This window comes from Pteropus medius, unplaced genomic scaffold (assembly GCF_902729225.1).
Source record: "Pteropus medius unplaced genomic scaffold, Ma_sr-lr_union100, whole genome shotgun sequence".
Taxonomy (NCBI): domain Eukaryota; kingdom Metazoa; phylum Chordata; class Mammalia; order Chiroptera; family Pteropodidae; genus Pteropus; species Pteropus medius.
In genome coordinates, this window is record NW_024351648.1 from 4,166,660 (window position 1) to 4,185,001 (window position 18,342).

The following is an 18,342-nucleotide window of genomic DNA, read 5'->3' on the forward strand; positions in this document are numbered from 1 at the left end:
AACCTAAGCAGGCTAAGGCACAGCCCACACTTACCTTCTTTTAGATTTCTCAGGTGCGAGCCTGGCACCCATGCACGGTGTTGCTCAAGCTTCTGGGTACGTGTGGTGTCCCCTCTTTCTGGGCCTAAGGAAAGAGGGGACGATGCCCCCCACTAAAGAGGGGTGGGTGGCAGCGTCTCTCTCTCTCCACCAGCAGCTCTGGAGTGAGGCTCACAGCACACCAGTAGCTCTGCCCCACGAAATCTTTTTGTCATCCATGCTTTCAGACCCATAAAGTGAGTGACAGAGTTAAGAGACGTGTGTCTGGCTTTGCCACTCAGTTGGACAGTTCTGGCCAGGCACTGTCTCAGGCACATGGTCTCTATCGTCTTGCGGTTCAGCCAAACTTCTGTTTTCACACTGTTTGATACGCAGCTGGTACGAGGCTAGACCCACGTGTTCCACCGAGGTCGGCGAGGTCTGCTGTTCTTTCCTGCAACTGTACTGAACCGAAATGGAAGGTTTTCGGACTGTCAGCTCACGAGGGCAGGACGATGCTCGTCCTATTTACCTCTGCATCCTGTCGCTGACGCAGAGCCCACGCTAGGCGCTGGTGGTGACTCCTGCGTGCACATCAGCCAGTACAGCGCGTGGCACATAGCCAGGGCTTCATTAACATTGGTGAAAACTGTCGAACAGGACCGGGAGGCCAGCTTTCCAGTGCCAGAGCGAGGGCTTGAGGATGTCACAAAGGTGCTGGGGTCCTCTGCAGGGCCGAGGACGTCTGCTGGACGAAGCGAGCCTCCGTGGCACACGGATGGGAAGTGTCGCCACCTGCGCACTTCCCGGGGGGCTCGGCTGGGCCCCCTGTTCTCTCTCCAACGGACATGAGCCATCCCCTCCCACCTGGCCCCCAGAGGAGGTAGTTATGGGAGGACAAAGCCTCAGACACAGCGCTGTGAGCAGGCTGCAGGCCTTGTGGGGAGCCAGCGTCTCTGCTGCCTTGAGGGAGTGCCCTGCCCCCTCACCCCCCGACACACACACGGCAGAGGGGGCCTCGGTCCATGGCTTGGTAGATCAGCCCGGGCCCTTGGCCAAGCCAGGGACAAACAAACAAACAGACAAACACACACAAAAGGAGAGAAATACAGTTAGGACAGGGGCCAAAGGTCATCGTTGTTGCGTCCAGGTTCACCCCTAATACGCTGTGTGACCTTGGCAAAAATCTTTACTCTCTAAACCAGCCAGGAAGGGGAGTCTGCTGGCTAATGCTTTGCACATGTCGCGAGGAAGAATGAGACAGGTTCCACGAAGCGGATTTTATCCTCGAGGGACGAACAGTATGAACTATTTATTTGAGGCGCGTGGCTTCACTCAGTCACTCCACCAGCTTAGTCCAGGGACACCCCTGGCTGTCCTGGCGTGGTCTCTCAGAAGCAGCCAAGTCTAATCAGGCATCCTTTTTGGCCTGGAGCCCAGTGAGCCTGCTCTGAGCAGAAGGTGAGATCCTGCTGGTCTGGCATTCGAGGTCCTGTGTCCCTGACCACGGCCACCTCTTGTGCTCATGCATTTATCCAGAAATCTCTTTTGAGCTCTTCACCTGCACCGGACCAAGGACTGGGCCCTGGGGGTGCAAAGCTGGAAACGCGCTGGTCTTTGCATTTCCGTTTTCGACTCCCATCACCCCAGAAGGCTGCACCCCACGTTCCAGCAACTTCCCGTCCATCTCCGTTCCTTCTGCCCAGAACGCCCTTCTCTCTCCTCTGCCTGCCAAATCCTTACGTCTCCTTTAAGGACCCTCTCTGTGAGGTTTCCATGGGCTCCATTAACGAGAGTGCCTCCCAGCCTCGGTGTCCCGGAGCAGAATGCAGCTGTGTCCACTCTGGAGAGTGATGGATGGCCCTGGATTAATCTCCATTACTCAAAAAACCCAAACAGGACCTCCTTTTGAGGTGGATTCACCCATAAATCTGCCTTGGGACCTGGACCCCACAGCCGGCACGCCATCAGACTCTCGGGGGCTGTTTTCAGCTCTGATTTGCTAACGTGTATTGGGGCCTTGCAGGAGGCTGGAGTCCAGAGCGAGTGGGCTAAGGCCCAAAGACCCCAGGAAGCCTGCACAATAACGAGATAGGAATAAATCGTTTGGTGTTTGATTTAGTAGTGTTTTCTCTTTCCAAAGACAGCCAGGAAGACTCCGGCTTGTTTCCTGCTTGAGCAAGAAGGCCAGCGGAGGGTGGGTGGGCTGGCGAGGCAGGAGGTGGCCAATGACCACCAGCTTAGACACAATCCGGTGACCCATGGGCTCCCCTCCCATGGAACCTGCGTGACCAGGCACACAGGCCCAGAGTGTGTGCCCGTGCGTCCTTTCGAAATGTCTCCCAAATTGGGACGACTTCCCTGTCCACGTCCTGCCGTAAAATGCAGCATATAATGGAAATCTGAGGTAGAGCAAGGCCCACGGATGAAGGGACGATTGCCAGTGAGAAGACAGTGTGTGACTCAGTCCCCAAGAGAAGGGAGCGGGACCGACCGGAAGCACCAGCGTCAGCCAGGACGCCGAGGGAGTCGGGGGCTGTGCGGGTGGAGGCAAAAGCTTTTACTGGGGTTCCGTGGGAAGGAACGGGCAAGGAAGGGTTAGTATGCATCGTCTCAGGGGCCTCTGGGGCGTAGGGACTGTCCCTGGTTGCTTGGTGCCTGGCTCTGGGGGGATGAGGACAGAAGAGTGACCAGGGTGTGACAGCCTGACCGATGAGGTGGCCGGGGCTGTGTGCTCTGGCCTGGCTGCTTTGCATGTGGAGAGCACGCTCTCGGGTGAGTCTAGGGAGCGGTTTGCCCTGATGGGGTCCGTCTGGCTACTGGCCTGTGTTTCTGTGCCGCAATCAGACGGGCGAGGCCTGTTCCAATTACACACCCTATGATTCTCTGAGGACGGGAACCGTGTCTCCTTCCCCCTCCCCTTATATGCCAGTCACGCGTGCTGCTCGATAAAAGTTCGACTTGTATTGTTAACTAGCCATTTAATAAACAAGTCACGACGTAACTTACATATTCCATAACTTATACGTTCACATGGGTGTCGCAGCTACCTTGGGAGCCTCTGTCCTAACTGAGTGACATGGCCTCCCTCCAGAGGACGCAGGGACTCTGCCGAAATTGCTCTGGGGCCATTAAATTAGCCAAAATGGACTATCCCGTGTTAATCCCACGGTCACGCTTCACATGTATGCACTGCATTTGTGTGTGCACGTCCATTAGGTATATACGGGATAAAAATAAAACACAATGTAACATAAGTGGATATATTATATACTTAACGTCGTAAGAAGGAATACGGGCCAGAACCATTAACACATCAAACCAACACGTTTACACCACTCCTGCCCTTTATTATATCCCAGTTGAATAAAAACGGTGTTTAGCTTCCACTAAGCTTTCCAAATATTCCAGTATTTGATGTGTCAATAATTACAAGCGTATGTTGACTTCGCAATATACTATTTTAACGACGTGTTAATACATAGCCATTTTTGGATGGGACCTTCCTGAATTGCTGTTTTATAACTGTCAACTGGCGTATGAAAGCTAACCTCAGGGGTGAGAAAGCTGGTTGCTGCTGATAACATCGTGAGCGGGAGGATTGCTGCGTGCGTGACTGGCATACACGGAACAAGCGGGAAGCGAGCTCCAGGTCTCTAAAACTTCGAAAGAACAGCTAGTGTGCGAGGCCCCCAGGTGAGTGAATTTTTAAAGGTACTTGATAATCGAGGGGCTCGCCTCTCCCTGCAGACCTCTGAGTGGGACCTCAGTGGGGGTCTTTCCACCTATGACCAGGGCCGAAGTCAGAAGTGGAAAATGAACTTGGAGAGAGTGGGGGAAAAAAATGCGGAACGTGGAAGGGGAGAGAAGGAGGGAGAGGCGGATAGAGGGAGGGAGAAGTGAGACAGCAAGACGATACGCACGAAGGAGAGAGAGAGGAAGAGAGAGAGGACGTGGGAAAACTAGGAGGGAGCCCGCTGGGAGCTGCAGAGACACCCGTGTTTCCCCCCGAGCTTCATCAGGCCGACCTCCACGTCCGTACGCAACTTCTGTGTGCTGGACCACGGTGACTGTCCGTGACTGGCGGGTCCCTAGGTGGCCCTGGTGGTGTGCTGACCCTCGTCCTCACTGCTCTGCTGGAAAGCAGTTCAGCTTTGGCTTGACTGGACTCTCGCTGCCAAGGGACCCTTTGGGTCACTGGGTCATCTGCATTTTTGCTACGGCAGGATGGATTTTTCACCCCAGACCTGAATGTTTAGTCTTTTCCAAGGGAAATCTCAGCATTCTCTTAAGAAATTCCAGGAGGAAAACCTTCTAATTTCTTGGTCAATTTTGAATACCATCCCCGGCAATGCAGAACCTGTGTCTGAGAAGCGCTTCGGAGCCAAGGGGTGACAGTTTCACAGCGCCAGGGCGAGCGGCAAGGGCGGTCCCTGGTCCTTGCAACGGTGACATGGATGGCCCTCGAGTGAGAGAGTCAGACGAAGACAAACGCAAACACCCTACGACTTCATTCTAAGTGGAATCTAAGGAACAAAAGAAACTCACAAACAGAACGAAAACGGACCCACAGATACAGAGAACAAACGGGTGACGGCCAGCGGGCCGGGGCACTGGGGAGCTGGGCGCAAAAGGTGTGGGGACGGAGAAGCACAAACGAGGAGTCACAGCCATGGAGAGTCCAGCACAGGGAACAGACTCGATCATATGCAATGACCAGGCACAGTGCCGCGTGGCTGCTGCAGTGACCGGGGGATGCTTTGTAAATTACATAAATGCCTGACCATTGTGCTGCACGCCTGCGACTCATAATAATAATACAAGTAAAAAAAAGAGTGACCCCTCCAGGCACGCGGACTGGTCCCGACAGCTCCCTAAAGCCTCCTGCTCATACTTCTGTTTCAGAAGCACCAGATGGTGGCGCCACAGCAAGCGTCACAGAGATCCTCCCCGAACCAGACTTTCTCAGCTCCTGGGTCTTTTCACTCTCCTGTTCCAAAGATAAAATAAAGAAGAGAGCCAGCGGTTCCTGGATCTCCATGGCAACCACCTGGAAACACCTGTCTCTGTTGGCAACCGATGGCTGACATGGCGGAGAACTTGAAATCTACAAACATCTTATTTTCATTGACTTGTGGCTCGTTATGCAGATATTTATATTATTTAAGGTCTATGCAAAACGATCCTCGACTTCAGCTTCTCTGAACATGATCTAAACATTTCAGATAAGTTGTAACTAGCCAAGGGAACGCGTGGTCACTTCACGCATGCGTGCGCTGGCACCGGGGTCCAGTGACGCACAGGAGGGACGAGCCTCCTGCCCCGGTGGAGCTTACAGAAAACAAACGCACACAAATAAGAATGTTAACAAAAAACCCCATCTACGAACCCGTTTATGTTAACTCTCCCACTCTGGAATAACACAGCCCCCAAAGGGTCCGCACGGCCCAGACCCTGCACAGAACCCACAAGGACCATGACGTCCAGTTACTCAGACCAGGTGAGCGAGCTGGAGGCCACTGCACGACACCTACTCCCTAAACTGGGGAGGGAAACCCCAGGAGGGCTCAAGGACACGCTCTGTCATCAGCCAAGTGTTTAGGGGTCCAGTGGTCTGGGGTGTGTTAGGCTCCCCCCACCTCCAAGGAAAAGATGCTTTTACAACCAGCACAAAGCCTCTGGGTGCTAGAGGCCGCGGGACTCACCCCCGGGCAGCAGGAACTGGCCACGTGTGCCAGGCTGGCCTTCAAAAGCGCTGTGCGAGCGACGGCGACATGCTTTCCCTTCCCCTCCTTTTAAAATGGGAAGTATCCACCGCGGTTCTCCCCGGCCCGCCCCGCCGCTTTGTCTTGGGGGTCGGGGGCTGACCCTGTCTCTTTTGAGTTCAGTGCTGTGAAGATGGGACGAATCGCGCAGGACGCTGCACTCGCGGGAGCGGTAGGAGGAGCCTCTGCGCCTGCGCGACCGACACACCGCAGCCCCCGACTGCGAGCCTCACGTGATGCTGAAACGGCCCGAGACTTGGGGGGCGGGGGGCGGGGAAGGGCGAGTGAATTTTGCCGAAATGGCCACAACAACCCTTCTGACCTCACCTGCTCTTCCAGAGGCTGGCCACTCCTCCAGCAAGAGGTGGGCTTTTTGTCCCCAACCCTTGAGCTCGAGTGGGCTTTTCTGCGACTGCCTCAACTAGTAGAGAGGATGGTAAAAGGGACGCTGTGCAACTTCTGAGTGGTCTTCCCTAGGAGTGACAGAGCTCTGGAGTGTCCCCATCTCCCTGGGGCGTTTGTCACTGAAACCCTGCCATCATGCCATCAGCGTAGCCAAGGAGCCCATCAGACAGAGAGCCTGTGGGTGTCCTGGCCCACAGTCCTGGTCCACAGTCCTGGTTGGAGTCCTTATAGCTGGCTTCAGCTGCCAGCCTTCTGATAATCCCAGCCTCTACTTGGCCACGAGGCCGCCGCAGCTGACGCCGTGAGGCACAGAGGTGACCTCTCCTGACAAGATCTCAGGTTTGGGACACCTCTGAGGAGCTGCTGCAGCCCCTTCCATTTCCCTGGGAGAGGTCAGGACGAACACGGAGCTCGAGAGGGAGATTGAGGTTGAATAGGTTAATTGAGGAGATACTGGCAGGTACGTGGTTTTAGAAGTGGCGGGTCTGGGTGACAGCCATGACCTAGGGAGCAACAGAGAAGGGTGCAGGGCTGAGCTCCGGGCTCTGCGTGACCCAGGGGGCTGGCGGAGAACGCGGAGCCGGAAGGAGGATGAGGGCTCCGGAGACCGGTCCACAGCTGGGGGAAGAGGGTATCGCAAAGGCGGGGGCTGCTGAGAGTCACTCTTCTCTGCGCCATTGGACACCCCGAAGGTCCCCGGTGACCCGTCAAGAATGCTGTTAGTTCAGTCCAAGGGGCAGAAGCCAGCGGAATGGTCTGGAGATGTGTGAAAGTTAGGCAGAGCTAGCACGTGACGGACCGAGGCTGGCCTTGCACGAGCACCGGGCCACCACTCCCACTACCAGACAGAGACCGGGGACACGGATGAGGCACATGTGTGTCTAGAAGTAGGAACGTATGGGCTTTTGCCAAGATGCCTGCAGAGCGAGAGCCGCCGCTGTAGATGGTTCCGACCGCTGGCCCGTGCGGCCTGCGTCCGGAGGGTCGACCGGCACCCCGCACACAGGGCTGCCCGCCTCGTTCATTCCCTGTCGTCTAGGACTCCGTCGTCTTCCCAGAGGGTCTTCTGTTCGTTTGCGGTGGTTTTCTGGGGCTTTCCAGGAAGGGCCTGGGCCCTGAGAGAAGCCCACTCAACACTTGCTGGTTGAGGGCTCGTCAGTTTCATCGAACAGACGGGACCGCTGTGGGCCACCCAGGCACCCAAGCGGCTTATAGAGAGATCACGCGGCGTCGTGGCTGTTCGATGTGACCCCACCAGAGAGACCAGAACTCTCAGAAAAGGGAGGAGACCGCCGAACGGGTCCCTGAGGCAGGCGGCTGATTGTTCTGGAGGGTTCATACCCGGTTTCCTGGGAACCGGGGTCTGTGGGTGGTTCCTTGTCTATGACAAAAAAAAAAATCTCTTCATGAAATTTCTGGATGCTGCTCCAACACGAGAGGAAGCATTCTCTGTCTGACAGAGCTCCAAGTTCTTGGGTGGGGAGCTTTTTCTCCCTGACACCAGGAGATGACCCCACCCCTCCAGGAGCAGGGGCTGTGACATCCCTACCAAGCCAGGCCCAGATGGGCCCCAACTGGCTGCAGCGGTTCCAGCTATGATGGTGTGGCGCCTCTGCCATGTCCCCCGCCCGGGAGAGGACGAGGCGCAAGACTCCAGCTCACACCTGCGGGAAGGGGGAAGCTGTGCGGGCTGTCGGCGGGGCTGGGGTGGGGGCTAGAGTCTGGAGAGGCAGAGCCGCGGGCAGCAGGTGCCCACTCTGGCATGCCTGGGGCCCGAGCTCCGAGCGAGGGGCCCCCGCGGCAGCAGGGCTCACCGCCCCCCCACGGAGCATGGGCGGCTCTGCCAGCGAGGTGGCTGCTGCTCTGTGTCAGACACAGACGCGCGGCGAAGCTGTCAGAACTCCCTGTCCCCACCCAGGGCTTGGCAATCACACAGGGATGAGGCCCAGGACTGAGTGATTTAGCGCTCGCTTGGGGACACGCAGCCACCCGCCAGAACTGCATCTACCGGCCACCTCTGACACCGTCCGCAGCTCCCTGCGGCCAGGCCCCGGACAAGCTGTGCGACCACGTGGCAGGGAAGGACACGGCCGCCTTCGCACAGCGCCCGAGGACTGGTTTTTGTCTTTGACTTCACAGACAGCTTAAAGTTGTTAAGGAAAAACATTTTATTAAACATATCCTGCTCGCTTCCAATGAAATGAGTAATTTTTCACTTACAGTGGTGTCCAATGTTTGTCTTCTGCTCTTTTTTTTTTTTTTTTCCTTTTAAAACCAGCACCAAACGTCAAACAAAAATACCACGGGTAATGTAAGTTAACTAATGAAAACTATATACATTTGACTCTGAAGAAAAGAGAACAAAGGAATGATATTATTGGCATCGAGGATCTTTCTCTGTGTTCTGATAAAAATCAAGCCACTGTCAGCTGAGAGAGTTTCATTCGCACCAATGAAAGTAGCACCATTAGGTCATAAGACTCCGTAGCTGGTAACACATCTGTGCCACCGAAAGGTACAGTACTTGAGTGACAGTATACAGGGCATTGTTAACAATGAAGAAACCATCGCTGCTAGAATCACAGGGCTTCCATGTCCTCTGAACGAAGCGGAACAGGAGTGTCACGATGGCTTCAGTGAAATCAGTCACCTCCTGGGCATCGGCGTGAGCGAACGGGCTCGGGAAGACGTGGGCTTCGGCGAACGCTGGCGTGTTTAACCGTAACGGCATCGATCATTTGCATTCTGAGGGCGGGAGGCCCTTGGCAGGGGCGTCTGGTTGATCCAGTCAAGGTGGCCGGGGAGCAGGGGAGGCATGGACCCAGGCGCTCCAGCGAGCACGGCCACCCCGGCTTCCTGAGCTGGCTGCCCGGCTCTGTCCGTCTGTGATGAAGTACAGAACGTTTGGGGCTGGGAGAAAACTGAGCCCTAGCTCCCCGAGATTGAAGGGTTTTGTGGAAACGGGGCTCTGGGGAGGCTGCTGGCGGCGACACTGCGGGGTGGGCGGCTCCATCCTCTCGGCTCCCTCCACCTAAGGAGGTGTCTCCACGCTTCTCTACGTAAAGCCCCCGCCGCCCCTACCGCTTGTCTGCCTCCGGGGTAGTAAAAATCCCAAACCAACGCACAGCCCACGAGGCAGGCTCTGGATGGCGGAGAGGTGATGATCGTTTTTCTTTCTTTCGGGTATAAACTGACCCGAAAGTTGTGACATCAAAAACACAAACGCAGATACATAAACACAGCACCAATAAATCAAGAAGCACGTGGACGCGACCCCATGGAGAACAGCCTAAGTGACAGCCCTCTGCGATAACGGAGGGGGCCGTGGGCTTCTCATGGCGACGTCCTTGGTCCCTGGCGCCCCTGGGAACGCCCACCAACTTGCTCAGCAAAACAGATCTCCTGGTATCCAGGATCCCTGTTCCCAGGCTGGGGTCCCATCTTCCCAGCGCCCGGAGCGGGCAGCGTCCTTACACCTTCTGTGCTCTCAAAGAGGTCACTCTCGTCATCTCTTCGGGCTCCAGAGAGGGCACAGCTCTGTCATGAGGGCGGGGGGGACGGACCGCAGCAGGGAAAGGCCTTCTGCGGGCTTTTCCGAGTGTCACTCTTGCCCCACGAAGAGGAGGGGTCAGTATTGACAGCAGGACAAGGTCTGGGCTACAGGGAGGCTTGGTGGGCGTGCAGTGATCCCGGAGGAAACCTGTCCCGTGACGGGCGAAGCAGCCAGGACTGAGCTAGCGTCGCCAGAGGTTCTAATCAACTGCAGAGAGGCGGTCAAGGTCAACGGGAAGCCATCTGCAAGGTGCAAAGCTTTATGAAGTGCGAGCTGGAGCAAAGGTCCCCAGAAGGCACACGGAACTGTCCTGAGCGCTCCCCTTTACGCCAGCAAGCAAGCCCGTGGCCAAGTTCGCACGCGTCCTGCTCTCGCTCCCCTGCGTGGCGGACATCTGAAAATTAGATGCCTCCCCAGTGCCAAACCTTTCCGGAATATTCTCTCCACGTGGGTGGTGTGCGGAATTTCTTGGCCCTGGTCTCCTCAGTGGCTTATGCAGATTCACTTCCGGGGCAAGTGCGTTCAGCGATGGGCAGAGAGGCAAAGTGTTGACTTCTGTGATGTCACAAAGGGCTCCAGCAGCCAGGCCCTCTCAGGAGAAGCCACCAGCAGAGGCTGGCTGGCATCTGTCCTCCCTGCCAGGGTGTCGCTGGCTTTCAGGATAAAGCCCGATTTCATGTCGAATGTCTCACTTTGGGATATTCGCCCCCACGGTACATCAAGCACCGGGATTCAAACGTCAGAGGAAATCCAAGACAGAGGCACTCGGGGACGTGTCTCTCTTTCGACAGTTGTCGGAAGTGTTCCTTTTGAGGTACACGGAACCTCAGAAACCGTGATTATTGTGGGACTCGTGCCTATTTTTTCCTTATTGTAGAAAGCCATCCAGTGGCCGTTAACAATATATTAAGTATAAAAGCACTAATGGCAAACGTCAAGTTCACGCTCAAGTTCTACGGGATCGGATCTGGGGGACGGCCTTGTGGGTGAGGGGTGGCGTGCTTTCGGGGGTCCCGGCCGCAGGACTCCTGTGCTCTCGGGTGGGTGGGCTTTCAACCAGCCACGATGTCAGGAGGCGGACCTTGCACTGGAGAGTCGCGGGACCGCGGAACCGCATGTCATGAGCTTGGTGACGGCGGTGACGGTGGCTGGCGCATCTTGTTGGCATAGAAGTCCCTACAGGTCTGGCAGCAGCGCTGGTACCACCGCATGTCCTGACAGAGGTTCTTTTCTCGGATGACCCGACAGTACACTGTCCACTGGTCCCGTGTGCATTTGTAGGTCAGAGCGGCTAAGGGGACAGTGGAGAGAAAAAGCCCAGGATTATGGGTGGCACAGGGAGATCACGATGCATGCACAGAGGGCCTGTGGCCCGACGCCCTCAGAGGCCGCCCTCACCAGGTGACCCTGGAGCCTGGCACAGACTGAGGAAGCCACGTCCCCTGCCAGGGCCACTGCGGATGCTGCTTTCCTACATGAGGACCCTGACCTCTGGGCAGAGTTTGGTGACCTGGCTGTCTCCTCCGGGCGAGGGTGCGACACACTCTGCTTCTGAGCTAAGTGGCGCTTACTGTTGTTTTGTGGTGGAAGGTGTCACCGCTGTTGGCATTTATGAAACAGAGTGGCACTGGGCAGTGAAGATCAAAGCGCTCACAAAAGCACGAGGTCACAGCACAAGCAAATGACTCAAATCTTTAGGGTCTTGGATCTGCGAAGAGGGCGTCCTGACTGAGGGTGGTCTCTGGAAGATATGGGGCGGGGGGGAGTGTCGCGACAGCGAGTTGAAACCTAGCTTGTCAAAGACCCCCCAGGGAGGTCACCTAGAAAGCCCCCGAGGCTGGTGGCATTCCAGCGTCAGGGAAAGGGGCTTCGGTGGGAACACACTTCGTGGGGATTTCTGCTCGGAAAAGCAGCAGCTCTGTTCACAGATGTCATCGGACCGGTGTCAGACCTTTTTCTTCTTCTTCTTCTTCTGGTGCCACTGCCGGCCGGGGACATGGCCTGCTAGAGGGCCGCTCTGGAGCGCTCAGGGCCAAACTGCTTACGCGAAAGCTCCCTACCCTTAAAGGCGCCACCTGTCAACACCTCTGTTTTCTTCTCAAGCGTCGGCTGAAGAACACATCCCCTCTGCGCATGGCACCAAGTCCTCATGAATGATACCCCCAGATCCTTCGCTGTCAGAAGAAAGCACCTCCCTTGGTCCCCCTCATGCACAGGAACCCCGAAACATTTGAGGAACGCTCTCCCGTGCCCCCCTTTGTTGGCGGAGGGGCTAGTGGGATACTAGGGCTGTGTTTAAGCCCACAGTCTGCAAACATCTTACTCACGACAGGGAATGAAATTCTATCTCTGAAACCTCTCTCCCCGACAGAACCGACAAATGGCAGCTCCCTCCAGGATTCAAATAAGGCTCCAGGAGGGGGCTTTCCAGCCTAAAGGACCCGGCCGCCAGCGGGGACTGGCTGGCCGGGGGACAGAGCACCTCTCCGAAGCTGGGGCCAGCAGAGGCACTCACCGAGGCGAGGCGAGGTGATGGTGTTCACATTGATCTTGTCGTTGCAGACCTCCTGGTAGCACTGTCTGTAGGCTGCTGGCTTTGAGAGGGCAGGACACTCGTTGCCGTGGCGCCCGGTGACCTTGTGCATGCACTGTACCACGCGGGACTGCAGGCCCTTCCCACAGGTCGACGAGCACTGCCAGAGACAGGGACAGCCTGAGCTGGGGGCCTGACCTGGCCTGGGGGGCTGTGACGGTGACCCCACGATGTGGCTGCCCTGGGCCCGGCCCCTGTATGTCGTTCTCAGGTGCTTGAAATAACTGTAGGACAAGGGGGCTCGGCTGTGCCCCGGATGCCTGATGGAACCGTTTTAAGATGCTATTTCTGACCGTGTGGGTCTCTCCACCTTTCGCTTGGAGCCCTAACCCTCAATGGCATGGCATTTGGAGGTGGGCCTTGGGGAGCTAATTAGGTTTAGATAAGGCCTGGAGGGTGGGGTTCCCATGATGAGATCAGGGTCCTCGTAAGCAAAGGAAGAGACGCCAGAGCGCTCTCTGTCCATCACGTGAGGACACAGCAAGAAGGCAGGTGTCTGCAAGCCAGGAAGAGCGCCCTCACCGAGAACCCTGACCTCGGACTTCTCAGCCTCCAGAACTGTGAGGAATAAATGTCTTGTTTAAGCCGCCCGGTCTGCGTATTTTATTATAGCAGCTTGAGCTAAGACAAGATAATTGCCGAAATATTACTTTACGCTGGCAGCATGTCACCTCCCAGCCCTCAGCCCTGTCGCAGGCAGAAGAGCTGGGCTTTGACATTCTTGAGACGCTGGCCAGGGTGGCTGCTTGGCGTCCTGTCAGGACTGGCCTGATGACCGCAGGGGTCTCCCCGGCACTTAGAGCTGCGTCAGGCTCCTGGTCTCTGCCCAGCCCCGTGTGTGGAGAGGCGCCCTGTGATGACCGGGGGTGAATTTCCCACGAGACTGGCGGGCTAAGGCTCAGAGTGAAGTACGTAGAGAAAATGAAGACGTGCAACCTGTCTCGCCTCACAGACCCACGGCCTGATGTGGCTCGCAGGCTTAGTTTAGACACCTGATTCCTGGTGACTGGACCCTCCAGCACCCGCAGACCTGCGTTTGCTCAAACCAGGCTAATGGAGTTCAACGGGCCATCCCAAGCTCCTAAAGAGCGGACTGCACTTCACCACGTGGAGCTGCCAGCTCGCTGCTCCCTGTCCGGTTCTCTTAAATAAGCGTCTCACGGGGAGCCTGCCGGCTCTCGGCTCCTCGGCCCCTGCTCGCTCTCCCAGGAGCCCTGGCAACTGTTTCTCCAGTATGTTGGTCTCTTCTCAGCCAGAGGGCCAGCTCTGTGTGTACCCTCTCTCCATCCGGCGACCCCCAACCCCTCCACAGCCCGTGATTTATGGGGTTCTGTGGGCGCTCCGCAAAATTTGAATAAAGCAAAGGCTGGAGTAAAGGTGGTCAGCTGGAAGGGGAGAGAGGGGGGCAGGGTGCCACCCGCGGATGGGACACGCGGCGAGGATGCCAGGTACCGTGTGGATCACGTGTGCCCCCTGCCTCTCCCGCCTCGGGCCTGAGCACGGTCTGTGCTGGAGGAAGCACCCTCTCTGGGGACCTGTGAGGCGTCACCGGGCACAAGCTCGGCAGGAGGCTGTGCTATTACCATCTGTGCCCACACGGGCACCGTCCGCTCGCAAAGGGCTTTTGTGCTCCAGGTGAATCCCTGTTTTCCAGTCTGACAAGTGGGAGCATGTTTTTTTTTTTTTTTTCACTTTAGAAGGATAAAGGGGCTCAGAGGACATGGTGCCCTGAGAGGCCCCAGGCTTTTCAAATCACAAAAGAGGTGAAAACTGGGAAAACCACTGGCCCATTCGAAGCGGAAGGGGCTCCGTCTCGGGGACAGGCGAGGCCTTGGCTTTGCACCTCGCTTCACATCTTCTGGATAAATCCATCAAGGCCGCCTCACGGCCTTGAGAATTCATGGTGTGTCACAAATGCAGAGTTCCGGGCTCCACCCCGGACCTCGGGGGTTGGCGCTGGAACACGGGGGAGTTTGAGGGGCGCTGAGGTGGAGGGATGGGGTCACGTGAGGAGGTTCCCGCCAGTGAGAGACCTTGAATGCGGGACAGGTGCCACAGCAAGGTGACTTCTGCTGGGGGGTGGGGGTGGTCTCTGGGACGGAGGTGGCAGCAGATTGGGATCTGTTGCATGGAATTACCTGGGGAGCTTTTACAAATCTTAGTGTCTCAGACCAATTAATCAGCATCTCTGGAGGGCCGCTGGGCACCGGTGGTTTTCAAAGCTCTCCAGGTCACTGCAACCGGCAGCCAGAGCCGTGAACCTGTGACCGACCCTGAACTTCTTTCCACGTCCGGTGTAGAATAGCAGCCGCTCTCCCTTCTTCCGGTGGAGGAGTTGGGCATTTACACCCAAATACGTGTCATTAAGCAAGAACGGGTATTCAGCCGTGGCTCTGATCGCTGAGTCTAGTACAAGTGACAGGTGTGGAGTACAGGTGACAAGTGTGCTCGAATATGAGGGCGCGAAGGTTTTCGCTCGAAATCGTTTTTGGAAAAGAATAAGCTGCTTAACATTTAAGTAAGAACGAATCCTCTCACAGTGCACGGGTGGGAGGGAGGGGTGCACTTAATTATTCTGTAGAAAGATCAGCAGGGGTATAAAAAAAAAAAAGAGGCAAGAAAATTTAATGGTCTCATTCTGGAGGCAGAACTTCATAATCACAAACAGGGGAGGATGGTGTGGGAAATGTCAAATATCATTCAGCAAAGCGATCTGGTTAAGTGGGGTACCCGGAGACTGGGAGACCAGACCGACGGGGTGACTAAGGGAAAAGGCTGAGGGCCCCAATGCAGTGCGAAATCCCGTGCGTGCCAAGGCCATGCCAACGCAGTCACAGCAGCGCAGAGCAGAACGACGCCCACGCAGGGCAGAACGACGCCCACGCAGGGCAGAACCACGCCCACGGAGGGCAGAACCACGCCCACGCAGGGCGGAACCACGCCCACGCAGGGCAGAATCATCATGCGCCAGGTGAAACATCACCATGAGTGGGGCAGGCACATGCCATGAGCAGGACCCACGAGCAGCCCATGGGAACAGGACGCATGCAGCAGGTGGGAATGTACCATGCAGGGCAGAACCATGCCCACGCATAAGGCAGAACCATGCCCATGGGCAGAAACACGCTCCCATGCAAGGCAGAACCACTTCCATGAGTGGAGAGCAGAACCAATACCACGTGAGAGCAGAACCACGCAGCCAGCAGGGCAGGAACCATGCCCATGCAGGGCAGAACCATGCCCACGCAAGGCAGAACCATGCCCACGCAGGGCAGAACCATGCCCATGCAGGGCAAGGCCATGCCCACGCAGCGCAGAACCATGCCAATGCAGGGCAGAACCATGCCCACGCAAGGCAGAACCATGCCCACGCAGGGCAGAACCATGCCCACTCAGGGCAAGGCCACGCCCACGCAGGGCAGAACCATGCCCACTCAGGGCAAGGCCATGCCCACGCAGTGCGATCATATGCCAACATAGTGTGATCTTATGCCACGCCCTGTGAGGGGACATCCAATGAAAGTGGCACATACAGATTCAGAACTATGCGCATCTCAGAGAACGCAGGGGGCAGTGGCCACGCCCACTCTGGTGACCTGAACAGGTGACTCAGAAAGCGGAGCGAGTGAGGGACGGGGCAGACAGACATTGCAAACGCAGGGCTGCGCTGTACACAGCTGCTTGTTTTCAGCCGTTTTTGACCTTGTACAAGCTGCAATTTCATCAGGTTCAACTTTATAATGCGCTGGACAGGAAATGGTCATGTTTCTAAATTAAAATACGTAACTTTAAATGTGAATGTATAACTACATGAATAAATTACATATTTTAAGCAGGCATTCGACAAGTCCACCTACACGATTAAAGACTTTTGGATCTAAATTGGTCATAGAATTAAAAAAAAAACACAGAACACCCTGCTCCCCGGGAAAACGGGCATTCCCATGTACCTAGGGCCAATTTCTGTGGTTATTTGGCACTAACGAGACTCGCGGGAAGAGAGGGGTCTACAGACAGCATCGGGACCCCTCTTCTTGTCAGATCTGGATGTGGACCACCGGCCTGGGGCCGCCGCAGCAGACACCCCCGGAGGAGGACGAGCCGGGTGCCCGCACATTCCTTGTTGGGGAGCAGGGGCACCCAGACGAGACGGGCGGTCGTTAGGTTTCTGGGTCCCCAGAGGACTGCACAGGCTGACGGAGAAGACGCCGGTCACTACGCCCGTCTCGCCCCCTGTGGCATCACTGCCACCAGGTGCCAGGCCCCGCCGGCTGGGCGATCAGCCCGGCTGAGTCACTTCCTGGCCAGGACCGCCAGGGTGGGTCTCGATGTCTTTTGCAGGTGTCGCTATTATGTATGTGAAAAATCCAGCAAGGCCTCAACCCTGTGGGTCTATTAACACCAAGTGTAAAATGGACAAGGTCTCCGCCCGGAAATGATCAAGGCCCATCGTAAACCTCAGGTGTTCAGGGGTGACTCTGACCTTGAGGACTAATTTCCCCTCTGATGGTTCTCAGTCTGGCTTCACGTGCTTTAGGGCTGCGTGTGTGTGTTGGGGCGATAGCTTTCGTGAGTGTGCAGGCAGGGTAGTGTGTTCACTTGTCCTGTAAGATCTCCCCATAGTGTGGAACAGTCCTGGGGCTGACGTTGGCCGCCGAGCTCAGCAGGGGTCAGCATCTTGCCCAAGGTCAGAGAATTAGTGAGTGGCCAAGGAGGAACAGGACCCAGGCTGCCCCATCCCACGAAACAAATGCCACCTTCCTGTATGAATGAGAGGTTGTACAGGATGGCGCTTTCACGGGAGGCCAGGAATCAAACACCCAGCTCACCTGATTCACTGTCTTTCCTAGGATGGGTCACCGGCTTTTAATTTTCCAGTCTGGAAGAAAGAACTGCTCCTTGAGGGCTTTTGAGCCCTGGATGAGGTTTTTTTTGCAAAATTTTAGCTGGAGTCCTAGGGGCTGTTGTTTATATAGCTCTGGGCTGTGAGTGGCTTGTACTCACTTGCAAGAACTTTTGAGAACATCGGGTGGCTGCTTATCTGCCTGGGAACCAACCGTGTGACCCACAGAGGCTGTCTCAATGTGTCAGGAGAGAAGACAGGTGACAAAGTGGCACATCCCCAAACTATGCCACTTTCCCTCAAGACTCGTGTGTGTGCGCCTGCATAAAAGTCTGGAAGGCAAACCGTGGAAACAAGAAATGTGCCATGCTGTCATCTGGTTTGTGGGACTAATTCGTCTTTTCTGTGTCTTCTAGAATGAGACAGAATTACCTATATAATTACAAATAAAAGTAGAAGACTCTTGCAACGACTCGTTTTCCACACTGGCTGTATTTCCATTTGAGTGGAGGGGGTGACTAACCAGCCTAAAATCCACACGTAACCCCACCTTCCCTGGGGTGGGCCTGTTAGCACGCTGCACCTACTCACTAGCTGTGTGACCTTGGGCAAGTTACTTACCCTGTCTGAGCCTCGGTTTCTTTACCTGTGGCATAAGGATAATAAAACCTTCTTTGCAGAATGGTTTCTGTGATCAGAGACAGTTTGGAACAGGTGCCTAGCTGGGAGGCTGGGGTCGAGTGGGCCCTCGATAAGTACTGCTATTATTATCGACAACAGCAAGCACAGGGCCGAGAGCAGAGAGCCGACCAGGGGGTCCCTGGGGCCCGGGGAGGTACACTGACACCTGGCATTCTCGCTTAGCTCTCCCTGGGTGGCCAGGCCCGTCACCAGGCCTCTGCAGGCAGATGTGGGTGTCTATCTGTTCCTGGCTCCTGAGTCAGATGACCTCCAGGAGCACAACAGAGGCTGATGTGGCCCCAAAGACAAATGTGACCCCGGACAGGTCTGAGGGCCCCTTCTTGTGACCTGAGCTTGCTGCAGGAAGGATGGCACAGGCTCAGAAAACAAAATTCCATCTCGGCCTCCCCTCGGCCTCGGCTTTAATTAAATAGCGAGGAAAGGCAGCGTCTCTGATAGTATCAAATTAGCCCCAAGCATCGCA

At 56.0% G+C, this 18,342-nt stretch overlaps 1 protein-coding gene across 5 annotated transcripts in view; it reads right to left on the reverse strand.

Moving 5' to 3' along the window:
* The window catches only part of ADAMTS17 (ADAM metallopeptidase with thrombospondin type 1 motif 17), a 273,147-nt gene that overhangs the window by 49,025 nt on the left and 205,780 nt on the right, over positions 1 to 18,342 (reverse strand). The window contains exons 22-23 of one of the 5 annotated variants that reach the window (XM_039844083.1): positions 12,257 to 12,434; positions 8,339 to 11,032 (exon numbers count right to left, since the gene is read on the reverse strand). The exons of 3 other annotated variants lie outside the window; for them this stretch is intronic. In XM_039844083.1, the coding sequence (XP_039700017.1) occupies positions 10,860 to 11,032; positions 12,257 to 12,434 (351 nt within the window). In that variant the 3' untranslated portion in view covers positions 8,339 to 10,859. Of the gene's footprint in view, positions 1 to 8,338; positions 11,033 to 12,256; positions 12,435 to 18,342 lie in introns of those variants that run through there. One more of the 5 variants, XM_039844087.1, reaches the window with a different exon arrangement.